At 41.1% G+C, this 22435-nt stretch overlaps 1 protein-coding gene across 3 annotated transcripts in view; it reads left to right on the top strand.

The window, feature by feature from the left end:
• The window catches only part of si:dkey-100n23.5, a 195712-nt gene extending 173543 nt beyond the window's left edge, over positions 1–22169 (top strand). For all 3 annotated transcript variants that reach the window (XM_059650315.1, XM_059650314.1, XM_048540087.2), the window contains 2 exons: positions 12400–12547; positions 17465–22169. In XM_059650315.1, the coding sequence (XP_059506298.1) occupies positions 12400–12547; positions 17465–17629 (313 nt within the window). In that variant the 3' untranslated portion in view covers positions 17630–22169. The remainder of the gene's footprint in view (positions 1–12399; positions 12548–17464) is intronic.
• Positions 22170–22435: the final 266 nt, after the last annotated feature.

The raw sequence follows: 22435 nt of genomic DNA, 5'->3' as shown, positions 1-22435 counted from the left end.
ACTCATTGATTGCCAGTTCTGACATGCCGCAGGGAAAAACAGTAATGACCTCCTCAGAAGACAGACATGGGATATGACCGATAGACTACCCTTCATTGTCCAGTACTTCCCCGGAGCGGAGAAATTGCGTCATGTTCTTCACAGCCTTCAGCGTATTATCAGTGATGGTGAGTAACTGGCCAAGATCTTCCCATGCCTTGACTTCTTGCCTTCAAACAACCGCCACTTAAACAGACCATTGTTCACAGCAAACTACCAGCCCTCAGGGCAACATTGACCACAACACCATACAACCCTGTCTTGGCAACCTCTGCAAGACATGCCAGATCTTCAACACCACCAATGTGCACAGCAGATGCTAATGTGACTCAGCCAATGGTGTCTATCTCATACAAAACCATGCAGACACTATGACAACAGATGAATGGACACTGTGCAACAATCACCAGATGGGGATGTTCCCTCTCAGTGGGGGAACACTTCAGTGGTCAAGGACATTCAGCCTTGAATCTTCCGGTAAATGTCCTCCAAGGCGGACTTTGGGATACACAACAATGCAGAGTCGCGGAGCTGAGGCTAATAGCCAAGTTTGATACCCATGAGGACGGCCTCAACTGGGATCTTGGATTCATGTTGCACTACAGATGACCCCACCACAAAGTACACACACAGATACAACACTTTTTAGTTCAAAAAGCACATAGTTTGTAGATAGTCAATGTGTCATTTTATAAATTCCTACTTTGGAAATAAAACCAGTCTGACTCCAAGTTATTACACAGCCACATTCTAAACAGGGCCTCACACCTAAAAGGCATTGTCTAACCTGACACGTCACCTGTGGTGTACTGGGGGAACGGATAAAACCTTTAGTTATCTTGGGGCCAATGACTTGAAAGAAATTCTGGAATTTCGATTTTAATTTTTTCTAACTGATTAAAGACTTGTCGGGCATCTCAGGTTTGTTCAACACACTCACATCAGTTCTATGACCCATTGATCTTTAACTTATGAATTTTGTGTCTGATGTCACCTCTCTCACTGATACCTGAAGGAGGGGCAAGACTCCGAAAGCTTGTGTCTTCAAAAAAGCATGTTGGAAATAACATAGTGTCATGTGATTTTTGACCATGTCTTTTGATGACATGGCATAATTTCCATGCCTCGTTGGTTTAATAAGTTGCTCCATCCATTCGGTATCCTCCATGCGTATTATCCTCACTTCTGTAAACGTTGGGTGCTAGTCTGTTATTGGGCAACAGTAAGAACAACACGGTATTGTCAAAACAGTATCAGCTGAGACGGTTAAATTATAGCATGTTTCTTACAATTCTGTCATTGTTTCAGTGCTGTTAAATGTTAGTAAATTTCTGGAAAATTTTCCAATCAGCCTCAGCAATGCAAAAGAAAAATCTGTAGAATGTAAATCTCATTAACCAGAGGAAAATGCGTTGCATGTTTCAGTGCTTGAAGTAGAGAAAGGCATTCCCACTAACCTAGCCTGCTATTTTGTTGAAGGGCTGCGCCATTATGACTGTTTTTTTCCTTGTTCTGAATAACAAAGTACTTTGAGTAGCTCAGATTTGGAAAGTAAAACCCAAGCAAACATTCTGAAAAGGGCAGCTTATCCGTGACAAAAGGCCAGACACTTAACTTCAAAAAAAACTAATTTAAACGTGTAGGTGGTCTGTCAGAAATAGATGTGTACTTCTCTTTCTGAACTGACACTGCAGTCAGCACTATTGATCAAACAGCTTCTCTGGTATGTACAAGCGCAAAAATTTGCTGCTGTTTATTGTCATCTTGTTCTATTTACCAGTTTATATCATCTGCACATTAATTATCCTCTCTAACCAGAAACTTGTTTACACCACAACTTTTTCCTAAATTTTACAGCAATTATGAATTAAAATGCAGAGCATGCAAATATGCCTGAATTTATTTAATCCAATTTTACATTAAAGGCTTCCAGCTCCTTATGCCACTTTAAATTTAAAGCTGATGGATTCAAACTAAGTAGGTCACTAGTGCTAGATTCTAATAAAATTCAAATACAAGGGTATTTTGTCAACCTTGCTATTGAATTGGCATCAAGCTAAATATCTTTATCTAGTTTGAACATTTACTGTTTTCTGAATCCAGTTTTGCAAAAGCACGTTAATTGTGCTATACCAAAATTGGCTTTACAAATTTTTGCTTAAATATAAAATAATTAATCAAAAAATTATGAAAGTTTAGTACATCTGTTAACATATAGATAGGGCTAAGCATTTTTGTGGCTAAGTGCAAGCCACAGACAGTATTTTGGATGGATTTTCACTGCAAGTCATAGTGAGAATTCTCATTGGATCTTGTTTACCAAACCTCCTCAGCTACTTATCCCAGTTGAATGGTGCCCGTACCAACTGATTCTATCCCCATCTTACCGTGCTGTATTCCCAGAGCAACTCGCTACTCAATTAAAATTGCCGAAAGACTGACATCCCTTCCACCCATACCATCTTTGAGTGGTTGCTTTGCACCCAGACATGTGTAGGTAATCTGGCATTATTCACTCAATGGCGTGTGTAACGGTACAACAGCCACAAAGGCACGTTGCCCATGGCACATAGCTGGCACTACCTCACATGAAATCCCATTCTGCCACGCTTCTGTTTAACTACTGGGCCATGCACTTTACCTTCCCTTAGAAAAATTCTATCTGAAGACCCTTTCTCAGCCCCTGTTACTTCTTCCTAATTCCCGGCAGTTACCTGCATCTTGTTCTTGCCTGTAGGGTAACATCCCATACATGCAAGCAGTTGGACAGTTCCAAACAGGCGCTTTTATTGACAGCTTGCAAAGGAGAACATGAAGGAAAGGAGCACAGGCTGCAGTTCATTCCCACAGTGCAAACTAGATGCTAGCATCTTGACCTTGCTTTTGTATAACTTGATTCAGACACGAGTAGATGGTCTTCTGCATCCAGCTCTCATCTACTGGAACTGGGTGTTAACCAGATTTTGTCTGCCATGTAAGGCTGACACAGCTGAGCTCTGTCATGCACAAGGAGAGCTTCCTCCAATTCAGTGTCCTTATCCTTCTTCTCAGATGATTGCTACGTTCACCTGGCCCTTCAGCATTTATCACATCGCCTCATTGCCTGTTTGAATTGTGCAGAACACAGCACATCAGGATAGTGCAGCACACTCTATGCAGATTATACTGGAGGGCCCCTGCAGGTTACTGCAAGCAGTGGAATTGGGCCTTCAGCACCCTGTTGTCTGCTGCGTGCCTGCCCTGCTTAGAGCATATGCACCAACCTGGTGAAGGTGCCACATTGGCTGAATGACCAACACATTACATCAGAAAGGGAGTGCCTACTGTCTCCAGCTCCCTTCCCATCCCAGATTCACATCAATCATTCCACTTTTCATTGCATTCATCTTTCGTCGCATGATATAGGATGCAGCCATGTTTGCCCCATCCTGCAAATATGAAGTTCCACACATGATGGGTGGTTTTGGCCAGCATTTGCCTCCTTTTAAGTTTTTGCCACTGACTTCTGCAGCACTGAAATGACAATGTTAGTTTAATTAAAATCAATGGTGTGGTGCCATCTGCCGTGACCAGCATTTGGAGCTTAAACGTGATCGCCCTGAATGCATTGCATGTGTGTGAAGAAATGATTCCGAATGAAAAGTAACTGGAGCTTGCAAACATGTTTCACGTATTTGCCCCATTAAGGCCCTAATGCCCAGCAGATGTGGATCCTGTGTTTTTGCCCATTTCTACTCATCCCCCACAATGTGAAGAGATTCTACTTTGAACTTCCAACTGCCCTTTTTTTAAAATTCATTAACAAAAGATGGATGTCACTGGCTGGGGCAGCATTTAATATCCATTCCTAATTAGTTCAGAGGGCAGTTAAGAGACAACCACTTGCTCCGGATCTGGAGTCATATGTAGGCCAGACTGGGAAAGAACAGCACATTTCCTTCCCTAAAGGGTACTAAAGAACAAGAAAGGTTTTTCCAACAATAAGGAATGGTTTCATGGTCATCACTACATTCTTAATTTGAGATTTTTTTAATACATTAAATTCAAATTTCACTGTGCTAGAGCAGGATTTGAATCCAGGTCCCTAGAATATTATACGGTTCTCTGGATTAATAGTCTAGTGATAATACCACTAGGTCATCACGACTCCATTATCCGACCCCTGAGCTCCCCGGATTGCTGCTGCTGACCCTATAGAGTGGACCACTGCCCACTCCTGGACTGTGCTACAAACCTGGATGCACTGACAGTGGATGAGTGACTGTGGATATGCTAGGGGCCATCTTGATGAGTGGTACATCAAGTGCCTTCTCACCTCTGTATAAATCCTCATCAACAAGCCACTAACCTGTATGGTGCCAACAGTATTGGTGGGCCTTTGGCTCTGTCTGAAGTGCCAGTGCACCAACTGGCATGGCGAGGTGAGGCATGGATACTGCAAGCATGTGGGTAGGCACTAAATGAGCAAGGGCTAAAGGAGCAATCAAGCAACCCTGAGGTGCAGGCTGGTCTAGTCCTTGAGCAGGGCCCCTGCCTACATGTGCAAATTGACTTTGCTGTAGTCTTTCAACGCTAGTTGCTGGTGCGCCCTGCATTATAGTTCTGTGTTTTTGAAATGGATCAGAGAGATGTCATGATGACTGTGAAGATTGATAAGTGTCAGATGCCAAAGTCCATGGGCCGGGGAGTGTGTGTGGCTGGTGCCTGTGCATTGTGTTCTGAGATCTTCAACCAGTGGTGAGCTGAGGTCAACAAGTACCTGTCATGACTTCCATTCTTAGTGTGTTTAGTAAGGTAGGAAGCCGAACATTAATCAGGTAAGGGGCCATTAATAAGGCATTTAACAAGCAATAGCCCCGCCTCCCCCCCCCCCACCTCTCAATTGACAATTTGCCATGGCTATGTAAGAAAACTCCTTCATGCAACTTGGCAAAAAGCATTAAAGATGGAGTGAGGTGCACCCTGTTTCAAGATGGGCCTGGCTGCGCTGTTTGTCCAGTTCTCAGCATAGCCCATGTTACTCAGACACCTGTAAAATTCTGTCTGCAGTCTTCTGGTTGCTATGTCTTGTAAGAACATTCCCAACCTCAAGGCCATGTTTCCCAAGGACGTTCAAATATTTTAAATACAATATTGAGACTTTGTCAAAATGGTAGTTCTTGTTCATAAACTGGCAATGTTTGCAGGCTTTATGTTTTCCATAGCACATATTTTTTATGTTTTGGTTAAAGGAATAAGTAAAAATGTGATAAATATACCAGACTGCTGCTGAATATCTTTTCTGACTCATTGAAGTCGCGATAAAGGTTTTGTTTTGATAAATGGATGCACTTGACAAGTACAATCAGCTTGAGCACAGAATACAGCAGATTTTCTGTTAACTCGTCATTTTTATCAGATAACAGTTCACTGGGTAATCGGGCTGATGAATGAGTTAATGTTTTACAATGATATTTTCTACCAACCTGATCAGGAATGGTATTACACAACTCTGGATAAGGAGAGACTTAGCCTTCTGGCCCAGAGGTAGGGTAATTGTCACAACACCACAAGAGCCCCTTCGTATTTTATATTTATGTCTTATTAAAAGTACTCCTGTACAATATCCTGCCCACTTCTAATTTTCTTAACTTATCCCTCAAAAGGATGACAATTGAAGTATATGGAAGTATGGTGGAGGCAGGTGAGGCTTCAAGAGGGGCATTGGATGTTTATTTAGATAGAAATGGTGTGCACGGTTATGGGGGAAAAGAGCAGGAGATTGGTACTAGCTAACCCTGCAGGTGTAGGCATGATGGGCCAAATGGCCTCCTTCCGTATTGTAACAATTCTGGGATTCTGTGATACTCTTTGTGCTCTCAAGGAAATGATAAATGAAAAATTGAACTGGCCTGTGTCTAAACTTGCAATGAGTTACCTACTTTTTTTTTGTTTTGAGCCAGTTGAGGTAATGCAGTTCATGTCCTTGAATGGAGAAATGAATATTTAATTATGAACATGGACTTTTTACAATGAATTGCAAGATACTTTCCTATAACCCAAAAACTTTACCTGCCATTTTGTAATGTTGAGTCACCTTTGTATGTCAGCATTTGTAATTGAAACAGTCTAGCTAAACATTATAGGAGTCTATGTGTAAGTATTTATGTAGTGTTACAGGGAATATACAGCACAGAAAAAGGCCTTTCAGCCCAACATGTCCATGTTGATCATCGGGAATCTATCTGTTCTAATCACATTTTCCAGCATTTGGTCTTCAGCATGGTATATTGTAGTGTTTCAAATGCTCATCTAAATACTTCTTAAATGTCTTGAAAGTTTCTGCCTCTACCACACTTTAAAGCAGTAGGTTCCAGATATCCACAACCTTCTGGATGAAAAAACAATTCCTCATATTCCCTGTAAACTTACTGCTCATTACTGTAAAACTGTACCCTTGTTTATTGACCCCTCTGCTCTTAAACTCCTTATTGCTCAATAACATCAAAGCTATAAGTGATTTCATCATCTTCACTGAATCCTGTCATGTCTGAAGATTCCAGAGCAACTTTGGTATTGACATCCACAGAACTAACGGTTTATGTTGGTGTTTGGGGCATCTTCTGCGACTGTGTTATCCAACCTTGTGCTGGGCATGTCAAATGGTTGTGAATTTGACATAGGTATTCCTCAAAAGAAACTGAACAAAGTTTGTCAGAGTCATAGAAATACACAGCATGGAAACACACCCTTCAAACCAACTTGTCAATGCTGAACAGATATCCTCTATAAATCTAGTCCCATTTACCAGCATTTGGCCCATATCCCTCTAAACCCTTCCTATTCATACACATATCCAGATGCCTTTAAAATGTTGTAATCATACCAGCCTCCACCACTTTCTGTGGCGACTGATTCCATACACCACACTGCCCTCTGCATGAAGAAGTTGCCCCCTTAGGTCCCGTTTATATCTTTCCATTCTCACCTTAAACCTATTCCCTCTAGTTTTAGACTGCTCCACCCCGGATAAAGACCTTGCCTGTCCACTCTATCTGTGACTCTCATGGTTTTATAAACTTCTGTAAGGTCACTCGGGGAAAATAGCCCCAGCCTATTCAGCCTTTCCCTATAGCATAAACGCTCCCACCCTGGCAATATCCTTGTAAATCTTTTCGGAACCCTTTCTAGTTTTAAAGCATCCTTTCTTCAGCAGGGAGACCAGAATTGCATGCCGTATTCCAAAAGTAGCTGAACGAATGTCCTGTACAGTCATAACATGACGTCCCGACTCCAATACTCAATGCACTGACCAATAAAGGCAGACATACCAAACGCCCCCTTCACTATCCTATATACCTGAGATGCCACTTTCAAGGCACTACAAACCCACATTCCAAGGTCTCTCTGTTCAGCAACACTCTTCAGGACCTTACCATTGAGTGTATAAGCCCTGCCCTGATTTGCCTTTCCAAAATGCAGCACTTCACATTTATCTAAATTAAACTCCGTCTGCCACTCCTTAGCCCATTGGTCCATCTGAACAAGATCCCCTTGTTTCTGAGGTAACCTTCTTGACTGGCCACTACAACTCCAATTCTGGTGTCATCTGCAAACTTAATAACCATACCTCCTACGTTCGCATCCAAGATCACTTTTATGTCATTTGGCCTGAGGCAGTTCCCATTAGGAAATCTTCTTGGGGATTCTGTTGACCTCCATGTAGAAATTATTGTATCTAGATCAAAATTGAATGTTGTGAGAGTGGCCCCAATGCTGTTGAGCCCAGCATGATGGAGAACCCCAGTGTTTGTGATTTTTGAAAGTACATTGGGTATATTTGGTGAAAGCCTTCCACAGTTTGACATGGTGCCTACAGTAAAGCTATAGCCTTGTGGAATTTGATTATAGACTTCCGCTTAATGGCCTGCTGTTTCCAGGTGCATTTATGGAGTTGTTTACAGGCAGAACTTGCTTTCTTTCTGCATGCACATATATCTACATCAATAATGGTATCCCTGAAGTTCACATTACGATGGTATGAGAATCTTTCTAACCTTGAGACTGGTGTCCTCAACAGCTGCATTTTCTAATTCATTCACAGGATGCGGGTGTCACTGTCCAGGCCAGTATTTATTGCCATCCCTAGTTTCCTCCAAGAACGTAGTGATGAGTTACCTTGTTGAACCATGGTAGTCCATTTGCTGTAGATAGACCACTATGATGTTAAGGAGGGAATTCCAGTATTTTTACCCAACGACAATGAAGAAATGAGCATATATTTCCAAGTCAGGATGGTGAGTGGCTTGGAGGGGAGCCTGCAGGTATTGGTGTTCCCATGTATCTCCTGCTCTTGTCTTTCTAGATAGAAGTGGTCATGTCTATGGAGCCTTCATTAATTTTGTCAGTACATCCTATAAATAGTACACATTGCTGCTGCTGAAAGTCAATGGTGGAGGGAGTGGCAGCTTGTGGATGTGGTCCCAGCCAAGTGGGTAGTTTTGTCCTGGATAGCATCAAGCTTCCTGAGTGTTGTTGGAGCTGTGGTCATCCAAGCAAGTTGGAAATAGTCCACCATACTAGTTGCTGGTCAGGCTTTGGGGAGTCAGGAGTTACTCACAGCAAAATTATGAAGATTTATTTCAGTGAAATCAAACTTTATGTCCACCAGTGCAATACTATGCTGGATTTAATGTAACCACAAATTATACCATCATACCACTAGAGAAGGTATTTTTACTTTCCAGAAAAATATAAGTTATAACAGTATAGTTACTCGCAGCAGGTTTCCTGGCCTTCTGTTGTAGCCACCTTATTTATATGACTAGTCCAGTTCAGTTTCTGGTCAGTGGTAACCAAGATGTTGATAATGGGGGAGTTCAGTAATGATGGTAACACCATTGAATGTGAATGGGCGGAAGTTAGATTCTGCCTTGTTGAAGATGTTCATTACAGGCACTTAGGTGGCCTGGATATCACTTGCCACATGCGATAGGGTTGTCCATGTCTTGTTGCATTTGGGCATGAACTGCTTCAGTATCTGAGGAGTTGTGAATGGGGCTGAAAATGGTGATTCATGGTATGTGCCTGGAACTGACTGAACGTTGGCTGGAATTCTGCCTTGTTTGCCCTAAGTGTGGGGATAGGTGCCCCTATGCCCCCATCAGGCACATAAGTACTGACTGGCAGGCTACTTGATTTTTCACTTGCCATGGCAGAGGGAGACTACCCTGCCTGAAACCGCTGTCTAATCTGATATCTGGGAGCTGGAGATTGTCAGAGGTTGCTGGCTTTCAGCAGACACGAAGACCAGGCCCAGTGTGAAGGTGTGTTTTTTGAGGATGAGATCACAGGATGGGAACTGCAGGGAAAGGGGATATCGTAAGATTCAGAGGCAAGGGTAAGAGGCTGGCTTTCAGAAGTTAACCCCAGCCCCCAATTTCTGCTAGTTTGGGAGAAAATGGAGCCCCCAAGCTGGCAGGCAGGATGCTGTGTTCTCAGGTGATCAGACTAGTGGTGGGTTGAGGCTCTGAAGTGTCCATCAGTTTTCTACTTAAGGGCTTTAACTGATTTAAGAAAGTCTTCACGTCAAGAATTGCTGAGGTGGCATGAAGAAAACGGTCGTATTTCTGGTGACATTCTGCCCAGTTGATTGCCTTTCCAGCCACATTCCCTGCCAGTACAAGCCAGGGGAAAATCACACCTGTTGCCTCAGTTTTGGAGACGATAATTTTTGGTGGCAAATTTATATTCAGCAGTCCGGATGTAGTCCCCGTTGTAGGAATCTAGGACCCAGACATCTGCAACCTGAAACTCTGATTACTGGCTTTGGTGGAGCTTTCCAGACTGGAGAGATTGAGAGTTTCCCTGAATTACCTCCATATCCCTCAGCTAAACCTTCGCATCACCCTACTGAAGGAACGGCAGTATCTCCAAGTCAGGATGGTTACTGGTTTGGAGGGAAGCTTGTAGATAGTGAAAGCCTATTAATGAAAGAAAGTCTTATTTATGAACTGGCAGGTACGTTATCCTAATCCTGCAGGAAACATAATTCTGAAGATCCCATGCCATGCACAATACTGTTACAACTTGTATTTTTCTGGAAAGTGAAAACACCTTCTCTAGTGGTATATGGTGTAATTTGTGGTTACATTAAATCCAGCATAGTATTGCACTGGTGGACATGAAGTTTGATTTCACACTGAAATAAATCTTCATAATTTTGCGGAATGGAGCTGTCAAGCAGAAACCAAACATCATCTTCAACAGGGATAGAGATTTCCTTGCTGCAGTATCAACAAGCCGTCTTCAGCGACTGTCATTGGGATACTCCTGCTTGCTCTTCCGGCCAACTCAAGATTGACATGTATAGATAGCTGAAAGCAGACCATTCGTCTGTTCTTTTGCCTGTATCTGTTTTAAGGCCTGGAAGGATTTTACTGGGGTGAAACAAAGTAATAATGTGTGATATTCTCAAAAGGGCAATATTGGATTTATCTGCAACATACACCTCCCTTGGCCGAAGAGATGAATTAGCAATTTCTACCTGTATTTTATCCAGTACGGATGCAATATCAGTTGAGACATGATTAAGAGGTGCCCAAAGCGAGAGACCTCCAACTTATCTTTATATGGGGAAGTATCTAAGCTCCATTTAAACACCTTGTTATGACTGAGATTGTTAATTCTGTAAATGGTGAGTGGCGGTCAGCATGCCAGCAATTATTGGGCAATTAGGAATAATTTGTTGTAGCAATATATTTTACAATATTGTTCCATATCGTAGTTAAAATGAACTTTTATGACTGCTATTATACCTGTATCTGTTATTCTAAAACAAATTAAATGTGTTGAGCAATTAGTTTTGACAAATGCATTGAATTTTAAATTCAAAACTAACACATGGTTCTGCTTCTTAAGATAGCCCCAAAATGTATAAAAGCATTGTTTTCTTCTGGCAATATCAATTTCCCCTGGTATCTTCATACACTCTATGATTCACCGCAACAATTCATTCATGCTAAATGACGTATAGTCCTATGAGCTGCTGTGGCCTTGAGGTTAGGCTGTCTATTTATTTGCTTTAAGAGTCCTGTAGATACTCTGCATTTGATTTGAAACACAAAAATGGACTTGAAAACAAAATTTGTTATTGAATATATTTTCATATTGCAGCATTATATAGCAAATTCAAACAATGTCTTAATTCTATGTAATGTTGCATTTAAAATAGCTTATAATTCATTGTTTCACATTTTGTTTTTCACTTGTTTTCTCCTAAACCTGTAAAGCTCAAGGCCTATTTATGTGCTAATTTATTTATTTTGTTGTGATATGCACCCACCATTAGAATGTTTAAGTGTTTCCAATTCAAGATTCTGTGAAATTTCGACTACATCCAATAATTCAGGTGCGTAGTGGCAGAGCTGAGATTTAGGAATCCCAAATGTGCAAATGCTGGAGTTTAATCAGCTAATCATGTAGCTAATCAGAACAGATTACTGGTGAGCTTCCTGCTGTTTTTTCAGCTAGGTGCGTCCTACCCATTAGCACCACAGTCTGCAGGGTGATCTGAAGCACAGTGAGAAGGATTCTAGACTCCACTGAAAGTGAACCTTCCCAGATGTAATTAGTGAATTAACATGGCTGGTCGAGCATCAGGCATGCCCTGGAACAATACAGATCTTTCAATGTCAGCAATGCATGCAGAGTTCCCAGGGTCTACCACCACGTATGTAATTTTCCACAAATATCAATGGTTAACTTTAAATCTGAGAATGACAGAATTTTCTTAACCTGAGGAGTCAAGGTCAGTTGAGCTAAGGAGGTAGGTTACAGATCAACATGTTATCGAACGGAAGAATAGACTTGCGTGGCCAAATGGTTTATTCCCATGTTCCTATCCTGAAGTAATTTCTATCCATAAGTTATTCTTTGGCCCATCTCACACTAATCCTGGAATGAGCCTGCTTTAGAAAAACAGCTCCTAATAAGAACCGTTAGCATAGTTCTTGATGGATGTTGTTCTTGGCTACATAACTTTTGTCCATTGGAGATAATCAGAGATTTTCTCAAATACATGTCGACCTGTACTGGATCCCCTGGCCACTGTGAAAATCAGAAAGCTACATGGATTTTTTGCATGCAAAAGCAGCTAAACAGATTTTCACCCCACCAACAAATCCAGGAAGATATCCCCTAATTTTGTCTTTGTTCTTATATACTTCTCTGCCAGTCTACACTGAAGTACATTCAAAACTGTCTGATGTGAAATGCAGCTGTAATTTGACAGGGTAATTTAGTACTTGCAAACTTTTACTTGCACTTTAATATAAGAGAATGCTTTTGATTTTTACTTTGTGCTCTATTTTCCTACGTTAGGCTGCACAATGCATTTGATCCAAATCATCCTGTTTTTGTCCTAACGCTCCTCCATGTTATTACTGCACCGCTGCACGGACTGGCAAATGCCATTGTGTTTGGATTGGACAGGGAAACGTGGGGCCAGCTGAACTTCACATCACTACAGGTAACTTTGCTGATCAGTAGCAAGTCTTGTCTGAGGTTTAAAAATATGGCTTCCTTCCTTTCCTTCTTTGAAGAATTGTTATACAATTCCTGCAGAAGTTGTGTTTTACCACAGACCGCCTGAGTTTCAAACTTAAAAGTCAGTTGTTTTATGCCTTTAAGAAGCTGAAAGACTTTCCCTTTAAGTAGTTGCAGGAAGTTAAAATATGAAACAACTGGTTGTTTCCTTCCCACCAGTATGTGAGTCATAGTCCTTCAGCCACTCTGTTAAAATTAGTTTGACTGCAGCACTGCTAGAAGATGGCTGTGATTCTCTCACTGCTGCACTTCTGTTTAGCTGCTTTTGCACCAACTCAACTCCTGCAACGTGCCACAGTGTAGAGCATTTTGAACTTTGGAAATAATTAAAAGACGGCACCAGCCATTAGGATATTCATTTCTAAAGTGTTAAATATCTTTTACCTGCCCTCCCAAATTTCTGTCCCGACCCCAAATCCTCTTTGCCTCTGCTACTGTCCTGACATTGTATTAGGCTTGACAAGTTCTTAGGTAAGCCTGTATCTATTCTCTGTACTTCTTTTGTCATCCACTGAATGGACCATTCAAGCACATGTCACAACCTCCTTTGCAAGCAGCATCCCCACTAGCCAATCATTCTGTTTTCTCAGCATGGGAAATAATATTGCCAATTTCTGTCAAACTCACCAAGTCCTCATCATGTGGACTCTGCCAGCAGGGGACCTGTCATTATCCATCTCTCCATCTCCTTCCAGACTGTCTGTTCACTTGTGAGCCACTCATGAGTGTCATTGTGAACTTAACATAAACCTGGCAGAGGCTCAGTGATAGATTCCCTGAAATGAAGCCTTCCCATCTGACTATATCTTCCACCAGTTGCTACTCAATCACAGTGGTACTGTGGTTCTTATCGCCAAATCGCACCTTGATGGGTTTCATACTCCTGTGGCATCTTTTTCTCCTTTGAGCCCAACCGCCATCACTTCCAGCATTGATTTCTCAACATCAGTTTCCACTCCCAAATCCTCAAAAGTATTGTCACTACTCCAATACATGCCCAACTTTCCTAGAATTCTGTTTAAATCATTTCAATCCGTTTTCTACCCCTGCCCCATTACCAAAACAGCTCTTATCAAAGTTACAGTGGACTTCATATTGAACCATGACAAAGATAAACTGTCTCACCTTGCCTTTCTTGACCTCTCTGCTGTCTTTAACATGGTTGATAACACTAACTTCCTCTGCTGCCTGTCCACCATTGCACAGGTGAGTGGGATTGCACCCGTACAAGTTGCATTCTTATCTACCCAAATGTACCCTGGGGATCACGTTCAGTAGCTTCTCTTCCCACTCCTACACCATTACCTTGGACGCCCTTCAATGATCTATCCTCAACTTTGTCCAATTTATCATCTACATGTTACCCCTGAGCAACAGCGTTTTATTTTAATTTATTCTTTCATGGTGTGTGGGCACGGCTGGCAAGGCCCGTAAATTGCTCTTGAACTGAGTGACTTGCTGTGCCATTTAAGCCGGCAGTTAAGAGTCAAACACATTGGGCTGAGTCTTACAGTTTACGATTAAGTGCAAGTTGAGTTGAGGTTTTTCACACAATCTTGCCAAACCCGTCACATTAATTGCCATTCCCATTCCTTGTGTGTGTGTGTGTGTGTGTGTGTGTGTGTGTGTGTGTGTGTGTGTGTGAGATGCCCAACTTCCACCCCATTGTGAATCCAGGTGTGTGTTTTCATTGACTGAGAGACTTCTGAACAAGCAGCCAAATTAAAGGTAACTTGTAGTGATTTACACATAAGTTGCAAAGAACAGCAAAGCTTTTTGGGAGGACCGTTAAATGGAGGACAATGAGATGATCAGATAACTTAAGTGACAAATGTTATGATTATAAAATGGGACAAAGAGAGACAAAAGACTGAAGTAGTCCTCTTTTCAAGCTCATACCATCTCCCTTGCAAAAACCTACCGTAACCCTTTCCTGATATTCCTAGATCTGGCCTGCAGGGTTCAGAGCTGGCAGATGGGGAAATCGGTACCCTGCTTTGTGGACAGAAACGTGGAGCTCCTGCTTGCCCAAGCAAGACTTCTTCATCCCTCAGGACCGTAGTAGAGTCCATGACAGCAGACCGTGGCAGTCTGGTCTGAGGTTGCCACATCAGATAAAACTAAGGAGTTTTTTGAACAAGTAACATGAAAGGCTTGATGAGGATAATACTATTGATGTGGTATATTTCCAGAAGGCATTTGATATAGAGACACACAATTGACATGTGAAGAAAGGTCTCGTCATGGGGTATGTAAGGGACAGTAGCTGAGTGATAAGAAAGGAACAGTAGTTATCGTTAGATATTTTTCAAGCTGGAGGAAGGTTTGTAGTGAAGTTGTCTTGGGCGTGATTCTGGGGCGCGTAATTTTCTGATATTTATTAATGATCTGGATCTTTAGTGTGTTGAAGACAATTTCAAAGTTTGCAGATGACACTACCGTGAGGAGGATGTGTGGAACTCCAAAAGGACATCGACAAGTTGATGGAATGAACAGAAAGGTGGCTGATGATATTCAATGTAGAAACGTGAGATGATGCACTTTGGCCGGAAGAACGTCGAAAGATAATAAAAAATTGTGGGTAGAATTTTAACGGAGGATGCGTGAGCAGAGGGACTTGGGTGTATATGTGCACAGGTTATTGAAGGTGGTGGGGAAGGTAGAGAGAGCATACAACGTTCTCAGCTTTTTTAACAGGGTCATAGAGTTCAGGAGCAGGGAGGTGATGCTGAATTGTGCATGACACTTATTAGAGCTCAGCTGCAGCATTGCCTATAATGGTAGCACCACATTATAGGATGGTGTGAATGCATTGGAGACAGCACACAAGTGATTAACAAGAATGATTCCTGGAATGAGAAATTGTGAGGATAGATTGAAGAAATTAGGAATATTTCCTTGGAAGGAAGATTTGATAGGGGTTTTCAAAACCATGAGTGTACTGGATAGAGAAGATAAGCAGAAGCTGTTCCAACTCGTAAACTAAAGGAAAACATAAGGGCATAGGCTTAAGGTGACATGCAAACGAAGCAAGAGGGATGTGAAAAATGCATTTTGCACAGCAAGTAGTTAGGGTATGAAGTGTATGGCCTGGAAAGGTGATGAAGGCAGGTTCAATTGAGGCATTTAAGAGTGTATTGAATAATTATTTGGACAGAAATGGTGTGCAGGAATATGGGGAAGAGGCAGGAAATTGGCACTCGCTAATAAAATGGGTGCAAGTATGATGGGCCAAATGGCCTGGCTCCGTGTCTTGAAAATTACGTGGTTCATTCTCAGTCATTTGGAGGAATGCCCAGCAATATAGGAAGAAGGTCATTGACACCTTGTACTCGCCACCACCATTATTGCCACCATCTTCTCTGCGATACCTCACATTTATTCTCTCTCTGCTACTGCATCCACCTGCCTCCAAGGCTCATGCTCTATAACTCTCACTGTAGCCTGCAACTTCTTCCCCACTCAGTCTCTCCACCTTGACACTACCAGTCCTGCATGTCCTCTGTGCTGCCTTCCCACCTGCACCAACAGTAATTATTGTGCCATCTTCCATAATAGCTCACTGTCTCTCATTCCAGAAGGAAAACAGACTACAATAGGACTGAAAGTCACAATATGGGTGATGTGCTGCCTATTATTAGGCTTCTCACCCCTTATATGGAGATGATCCTGACTCTGACTACTGTGATAAGGGACTTGAACTGTATCAGAGGCCCCCCTTGACTTAATATGCAGAGCCCCCTCAGTGAAGGCTATCCCCCTTGACTTGACTGAGGCCAGTTGACAACTATGACAAGCTTCCTAGTTTTTTAGTGTGTTAAATGGTGCAGCAAGACAACAGTAACATGAGCCCGCTGCCTCTGGCTGAGGGGGCACGAGTGGAATATTAGCAGCAAATTTACACAAACTATATTTCCTGTCCGTGTTACTGTTGACCAAACAGGATCAGTTGAATGTCATTTGTTTTCTATACAGAAATTCAAAAGCTAAGTTTATCTTCACTCACTGAACCAAAATAGTTGAAGCATGCTTTAGGCTACAGGAAATCTGACTTGCCTTTTGGTAGATCAGTATGATTTCCGTACTTCCAGCGAGCACCAGGGTCAAAGCCTTGAGATATCTGTGCTTATTAGTTGTCTGCAGCTGCACCCTGTTGTTGAGCCAGTTAATAATAATGTTACAAAAAAAACACACGTCAACACAGTACTTAACAGTATCCCATCATGCTGATGATCAGATTAAAGTATTTCAGCCAAAATTAAGTTGAGTTTCAACATAGAAGTACATCTAAAGCTTTTTCATGAATGGTGTAGCTTTCATATCTTGTCACTGGCTCCATCAATAAATTAGTCTGCTATTAACCCTGACCTTGAAAGTAATATATTCATTTCTTTACTTTGCATTTCAACATCTCCACAGTTCTTTTTTCATATTAGTGCAATTTTTTAAAATCTGTTTTTGTCATTTATTTCCTGGCTATTTCCTTTTGTTGTTTGTTCATTATTTTGTTTTGAGGTCACCTTTAAGTAAAAATCATGTAGCTTGTAGATTGGAAAGATGACTCCAATACATGAATGTTACGAGTTCCCCTTTTCAGCAGATCAAAAATGCCATCCCAACCTTTCTTCAAAATAGTAAGGTCCCTAATATTCTCAAACTGTTAAAAAAGGTTGAGAGAGCTTTGTTGTAGGAGCTGTTGTTCCGTGCATTTTGTTTGCTTTAATAATATATTTTATTATAATAAATTTTATGACTTTTCACATGTTACTGTTTAGGTAGAAAAATATAAAGCCCTACAATAACTCCTTTATTGCACTGCATAACATTTCTTTTTTTTCAGCTTGCTTTCCAGTCCCGATTTTCTGATACAACATTGATCAAGGAGTACCAGCCGGGGCCTGTGCGCTACATGGCCCATTTGGAAAGTGATTCCTCAGACTCATGTGATGACGGCACAGGAGCAATTTATTCATCGACTGTGACATCTAGGGACAGGAGGCCCTGACAACAGCAACACCCCGCAACTGAGCATGTGCACTGTTGGACTGCTAGACAAAGGAAGAACCCCTCTGTGACACAGGAGCTGAGCTGTCAACCCTCATTATTAATTCTAGGGTCTTAATATTTAATGTCATAAAACTGGAAGCTTCAGATTTGTAGATGAGCCATCATGCTAAACAAAACACATAGTTAAAGAGGTTGTTCCTTTCAGTTGTCTCTGGTTTATATTACACACTAAGGAAAAAGATAGTCTAAAGCAATAGGAAAACTAAGAACATAATTTTGAGTAAGAGGGAGATGTTTGATGAAATTGATGTAATGGTTGTATCTGAAAAGTTAAGTGCAGTGTTTTATTTCAAAACAACTATTTTTACTTTATTCCTTTAGTGAGGGCATTGGATTCTTATGTTGATTTTGTTTTAATTGTATTTGAATGTTTTCAGAACAGTGTGTTCTCAATTTGGCTGACTTGTCTATTTGATTCAGGTTGCGTAGTGAATTATAATGAGTGAAACTATGACTTTGATCCCTGTACAGTATGCTGTGGGGAACGCAGACAGTTCAGGAAGCTGTAAAGGAGAGGAAATGCACAGTTGCAGAGCCCTAAGTAGACACTGAGACAAAATGGTGGAGGGCCATAACCGCAGGACAATTTCTTTTTTAAATGTATACAATTTTATTTTATAATCAGTTATTTGAAGATAATTGTTTTCAAAGAGCAATCAAACATTACAGTCAATGTCCAAATCCATTAAGATTCTTATTTTATTAGCAATTTTTAATTGTGTTTTGTTATCAGATTTTGGCTTATGGACTGCTTTGTGTTTTTTTAAACTTGCTTACAAGATTATTGTGCATATCTGTAGCTGGAGACTTCCAACAAAACCTCACAGAAATGCTGTATTTGAAATGGACAAAATTGCCTCAGAAACATTTTTATTTGATTTTATTCATTTAGTAGAAGTGTTGCAGAATTAACTGGCTAACAAGATGGTGCATCTTTGTGGCAGTGGGAAGATACAATTGCCTCTCACCGTAAACTGCTGTGTTTAACCTCCTGACAGACTGCTCAGAGCTGCTGTATGGGAGCCTGCGTGCAGATAATCTTCTTGTTTGCTTGTCTGCAGCCGTTACTTGGCTACTGGCAAAGATTAAAAAGAGTTGATCATCAAGTTTTGCAAAATTGAAGCCTTTTCTACAGAGACATTGTTTACATTGTTCTGTGATCAATTTTACTGCCACTAAAGTAGTATTATTTAGGCAGTCACCTCAATTTACTCAACCCATTTGTCCCAAAATGTAAAATCTCATACACTAAACAGCTGTTAAGTGAGATCTGACTAAACCCAAGAATGAGAATGAGAGAAGACCATCGTTGAAACAAAATGTAATTATTAAAGCAAATTGGGCTTCTAAATTTGTATACTTACATATTGGGCGATCCTGTTCCCTGTAATTTGATAATTGCAGTTTTAAAGCAGAGGGAGTGTAATTAAAATTCAGTTGGACTGCAAATCAGCAGTGTCAAATCAGCTATCCATGATAAACACTGATCCATTTTCTTTTCATTTACTTCAGTGTAAAGCAAAATCAGAAGAGTTAATCAAGACCACACTGTAGTTCATTTAACGCTTCCACCAGAGTCAAATTTCATCCTGTAGTCTAATAGAGGAACAAACCGAAACCCACATCTGAACTTTAAAATATGAATTTGGCATTCAAACTATATGAGGTCTAAAGTAGAATAACGGCCTGATAACTACAGTTATTATTTGACTTGTGACACAATTGAAAGAATTTGAATTTGTACAGTGTCTTTTACACCCTCGGAATTGGGAAAACCCTGCTTTTCTCCAATGATTTAATATTTTTTTTCGTGTTCATGAGAGTGGTTTGACATTCCTGTTGAAAGACAGTGTCTGAGATAGCATAGTCCTCCTCAGTAGTGCGGCAAAGTGTTCACTCAGATTATGTGCTGAGGTCTCGGGGATGGGGGTTGAATTCTCAGCCTTCGAACTGTGAGCTGAGACTGTAACCTCTGGGCCACAGCTGACATTGAAATGCTTTTTCTTAATCCTCTGCCACTGTGCTGAATAGAGAGAATGCTGTCAGGACTAGCCTTCCCATCAAAAACAGACATCCTGTTTGGCAGTCAGAGTTGTATGACAGGAACTCTGAAGATGAGCTCAGCTCATTGGATTACAACCCAATGTTTGAGGGAAAATTACATAGTAAGTTATGTCCTTTGGAGGTCTGAAAAAGAATTTTAATTAAGAAAGCATAAAATATAATTCTATTATAAATTATTGATTTCTCACATTGTTCCAGTGCTAATTCTCAAAAGGAAATGAGTGCTGAACAGCAATGGAGAAGTTGAGCATTCACTTTGAAAAATGCTGAACTTCAAGAAATAATTCAGACTATACTGATTTTTCACTTGTTTAAACAATTGAGGAATTTTAATATTTTAATAAAAATTTAATATAGGCAAAATCGACTGAAATCTATTATTTGAATTGGTTTAGTAGTGGGATAGGGTGAATGGAAGTTTGATCAGGAAATTCAGGGGCCTAGAGGCTAAATATTACATGGCCCATGGGGTGTGTTTTTGAGGAGGGGCGGGGTGGCTGAAATATTCAAAACAGATTGAGTAGCTAACCAGCCACACTTTCACCTGTGCCTGAACTCACTCCAATAAAATAGGGTGTGGATAGATGCCAAAAGCTGCAGCCTGCCCACTATAAATCAATAATAATTAAGGGTCAAAGTATTATCCCAATATTACCCTGCCCATGTCACGATTCATTTGGAGTGGGTGACCTTTTTTTTTTAAAGTGTTTATTTTGAACAGTAGGAATCATAGGGTGTACAATCTTCAATGTGCCTTTTGTGCATCACAGGCAAACCCTCACAGCACTCTGCCCAACCAAAACTCTGCATACCTCTCTGCTTGCACTGCAACCCACTATGGCTTCCCAATCCCAAAAATGTTTGAACCAACGCCATCCAATGTCTCCAGTTTTCCTCTGTGTAGAATCGATGACCGCCAAATGCACCTGCCAACCCCTCAACCCCTTCCTGTGTTAAGTGCGGCCCTAGATTTCCACAACAGGATCCCCAACAGGAAGCCAGCCTGAGGTTCAGGCTTGCATTTCATTTGGACAGGGAGCACACCAAAAGTAAGGGCTGATACTGCTTTTGGGACCCTAAGCTGGGATAGTGGTGGCATCAAATTCCCAACGTCATAACTTGATTCCAGTTTTGGGTGTCTTTCTTTGATGAATGATGAGGGTATAGATCATATTCAAGAGAAGAAAATATTCTCCCTTGGAATGTCCCATCAAAATATTGAAATAAACAATCTGCCTCATGGGAATGGGTTAACCCAGTTCCACTAAATCCGGATACTAGTATTGGCAACTGAAAGAGAGTTTAAAATTGGATTTGAAATTTCTAAAATTTGAGCATTTCTCTTTACTGCAACCCAATTCCTTTTGGGAATGTTAACATTTTCTCAATTAAATCAGTTGTGACGAAGCTTGGTTTACTTCCTGTAACATCAAGTATAACGACGTCAGGCGCAAACCAGTTCTTCTCATTTCTCTTTCTGTTTCCCAACTCAGTAACCCCACTTCAGTCAGCTCACCCAATTAGGATAGATGGAGCTGCCCGACCAATTACAGTCAGCCTTAAGCCCTCAGTAAGTACACAAGAACAAACAAACTAGGAGCAAGAGTAAATAATTCAGCCTTTGAGCCCGCTCCATCATTTGATATGAACATAGCTGATCTCACCTTGGTCTCAACTGCACTTTCCTGCCCACTCTGTATAAACCTTCAACACATTAATAATTAAGAATCTGTCTAACTCCTGTTTCGATTTACTCAATGACCCAGCATCTATCCACTCTTCATGATTCATGACTGTTTGAGACAAGTAATTTCTCCTCATTTCTGTTTTAAATCTGCTATCCCTTATTCTAAAGCTATGACCTCTCATTCTAGATTGCCCATGAGGAAACATCTGTTTTCCATCTACATTGTCAATCCTCTTTAGCATCTCATATACCTCAATTAGATCTTCTCTCATTTTTCTAAACTCCAGAGAGTATAGGCCTAAACTGCTCATTCTGTCTTCATAAGACAAGCTCCTCGTCACTGAAATCAATCTCCTCTGAACTGCAACTACATCCTTCCTCAAGTAAGGGGATAAAAATTGCATGCAGTAATCCAGGTGCAGTCTCACTAATCCATGTACAGATAGAGCAATACTTCCCCACTTGCATATAGTATTCCTTTCGCAATAAATACCAAAATTTGATTTGTCTTCCTTATTACCCCCTGTGTCTGCACACAAGTTGGCTCCCATTGCCTCAGATTTAAAATTCTTGTCCTTGTGCCTCATCTCACTTTACCTCTGGAACATCATCCAAAGCTACAGTAACCCTGTCTCAACTCTGCATTCCTTCTTCTCCATCCATATGTTTTTCCCCTTCTCTCTGCTCTTAATTCAGCAGCCATGCCTTAAACTGTTTAGATTACTTTCTCTGACAACAAAATGTGAGGCTGGATGAACACAGCAGGCCAAGCAGCATCTCAGGAGCACAAAAGCTGACGTTTCAGGCCTAGACCCTTCATCAGAGAGGGGATGGGGTGAGGATTCTGGAATAAATAGGGAGAGAGGGGGAGGCGGACCGAAGATGGAGAGAAAAGAAGATAGGTGGAGAGAGTATAGGTGGGGAGGTAGGGAGGGGATAGGTCAGTCCAGGGAAGACGGACAGATCAAGGAGGTGGGATGAGGTTAGTAGGTA

The sequence above is a fragment of the Stegostoma tigrinum genome, chromosome 12 (genome assembly GCF_030684315.1).
Source record: "Stegostoma tigrinum isolate sSteTig4 chromosome 12, sSteTig4.hap1, whole genome shotgun sequence".
NCBI lineage: Eukaryota > Metazoa > Chordata > Chondrichthyes > Orectolobiformes > Stegostomatidae > Stegostoma > Stegostoma tigrinum.
Note: the sequence above shows the minus strand (reverse complement) of the source record. Positions and strands in the feature narration are given on the sequence as shown.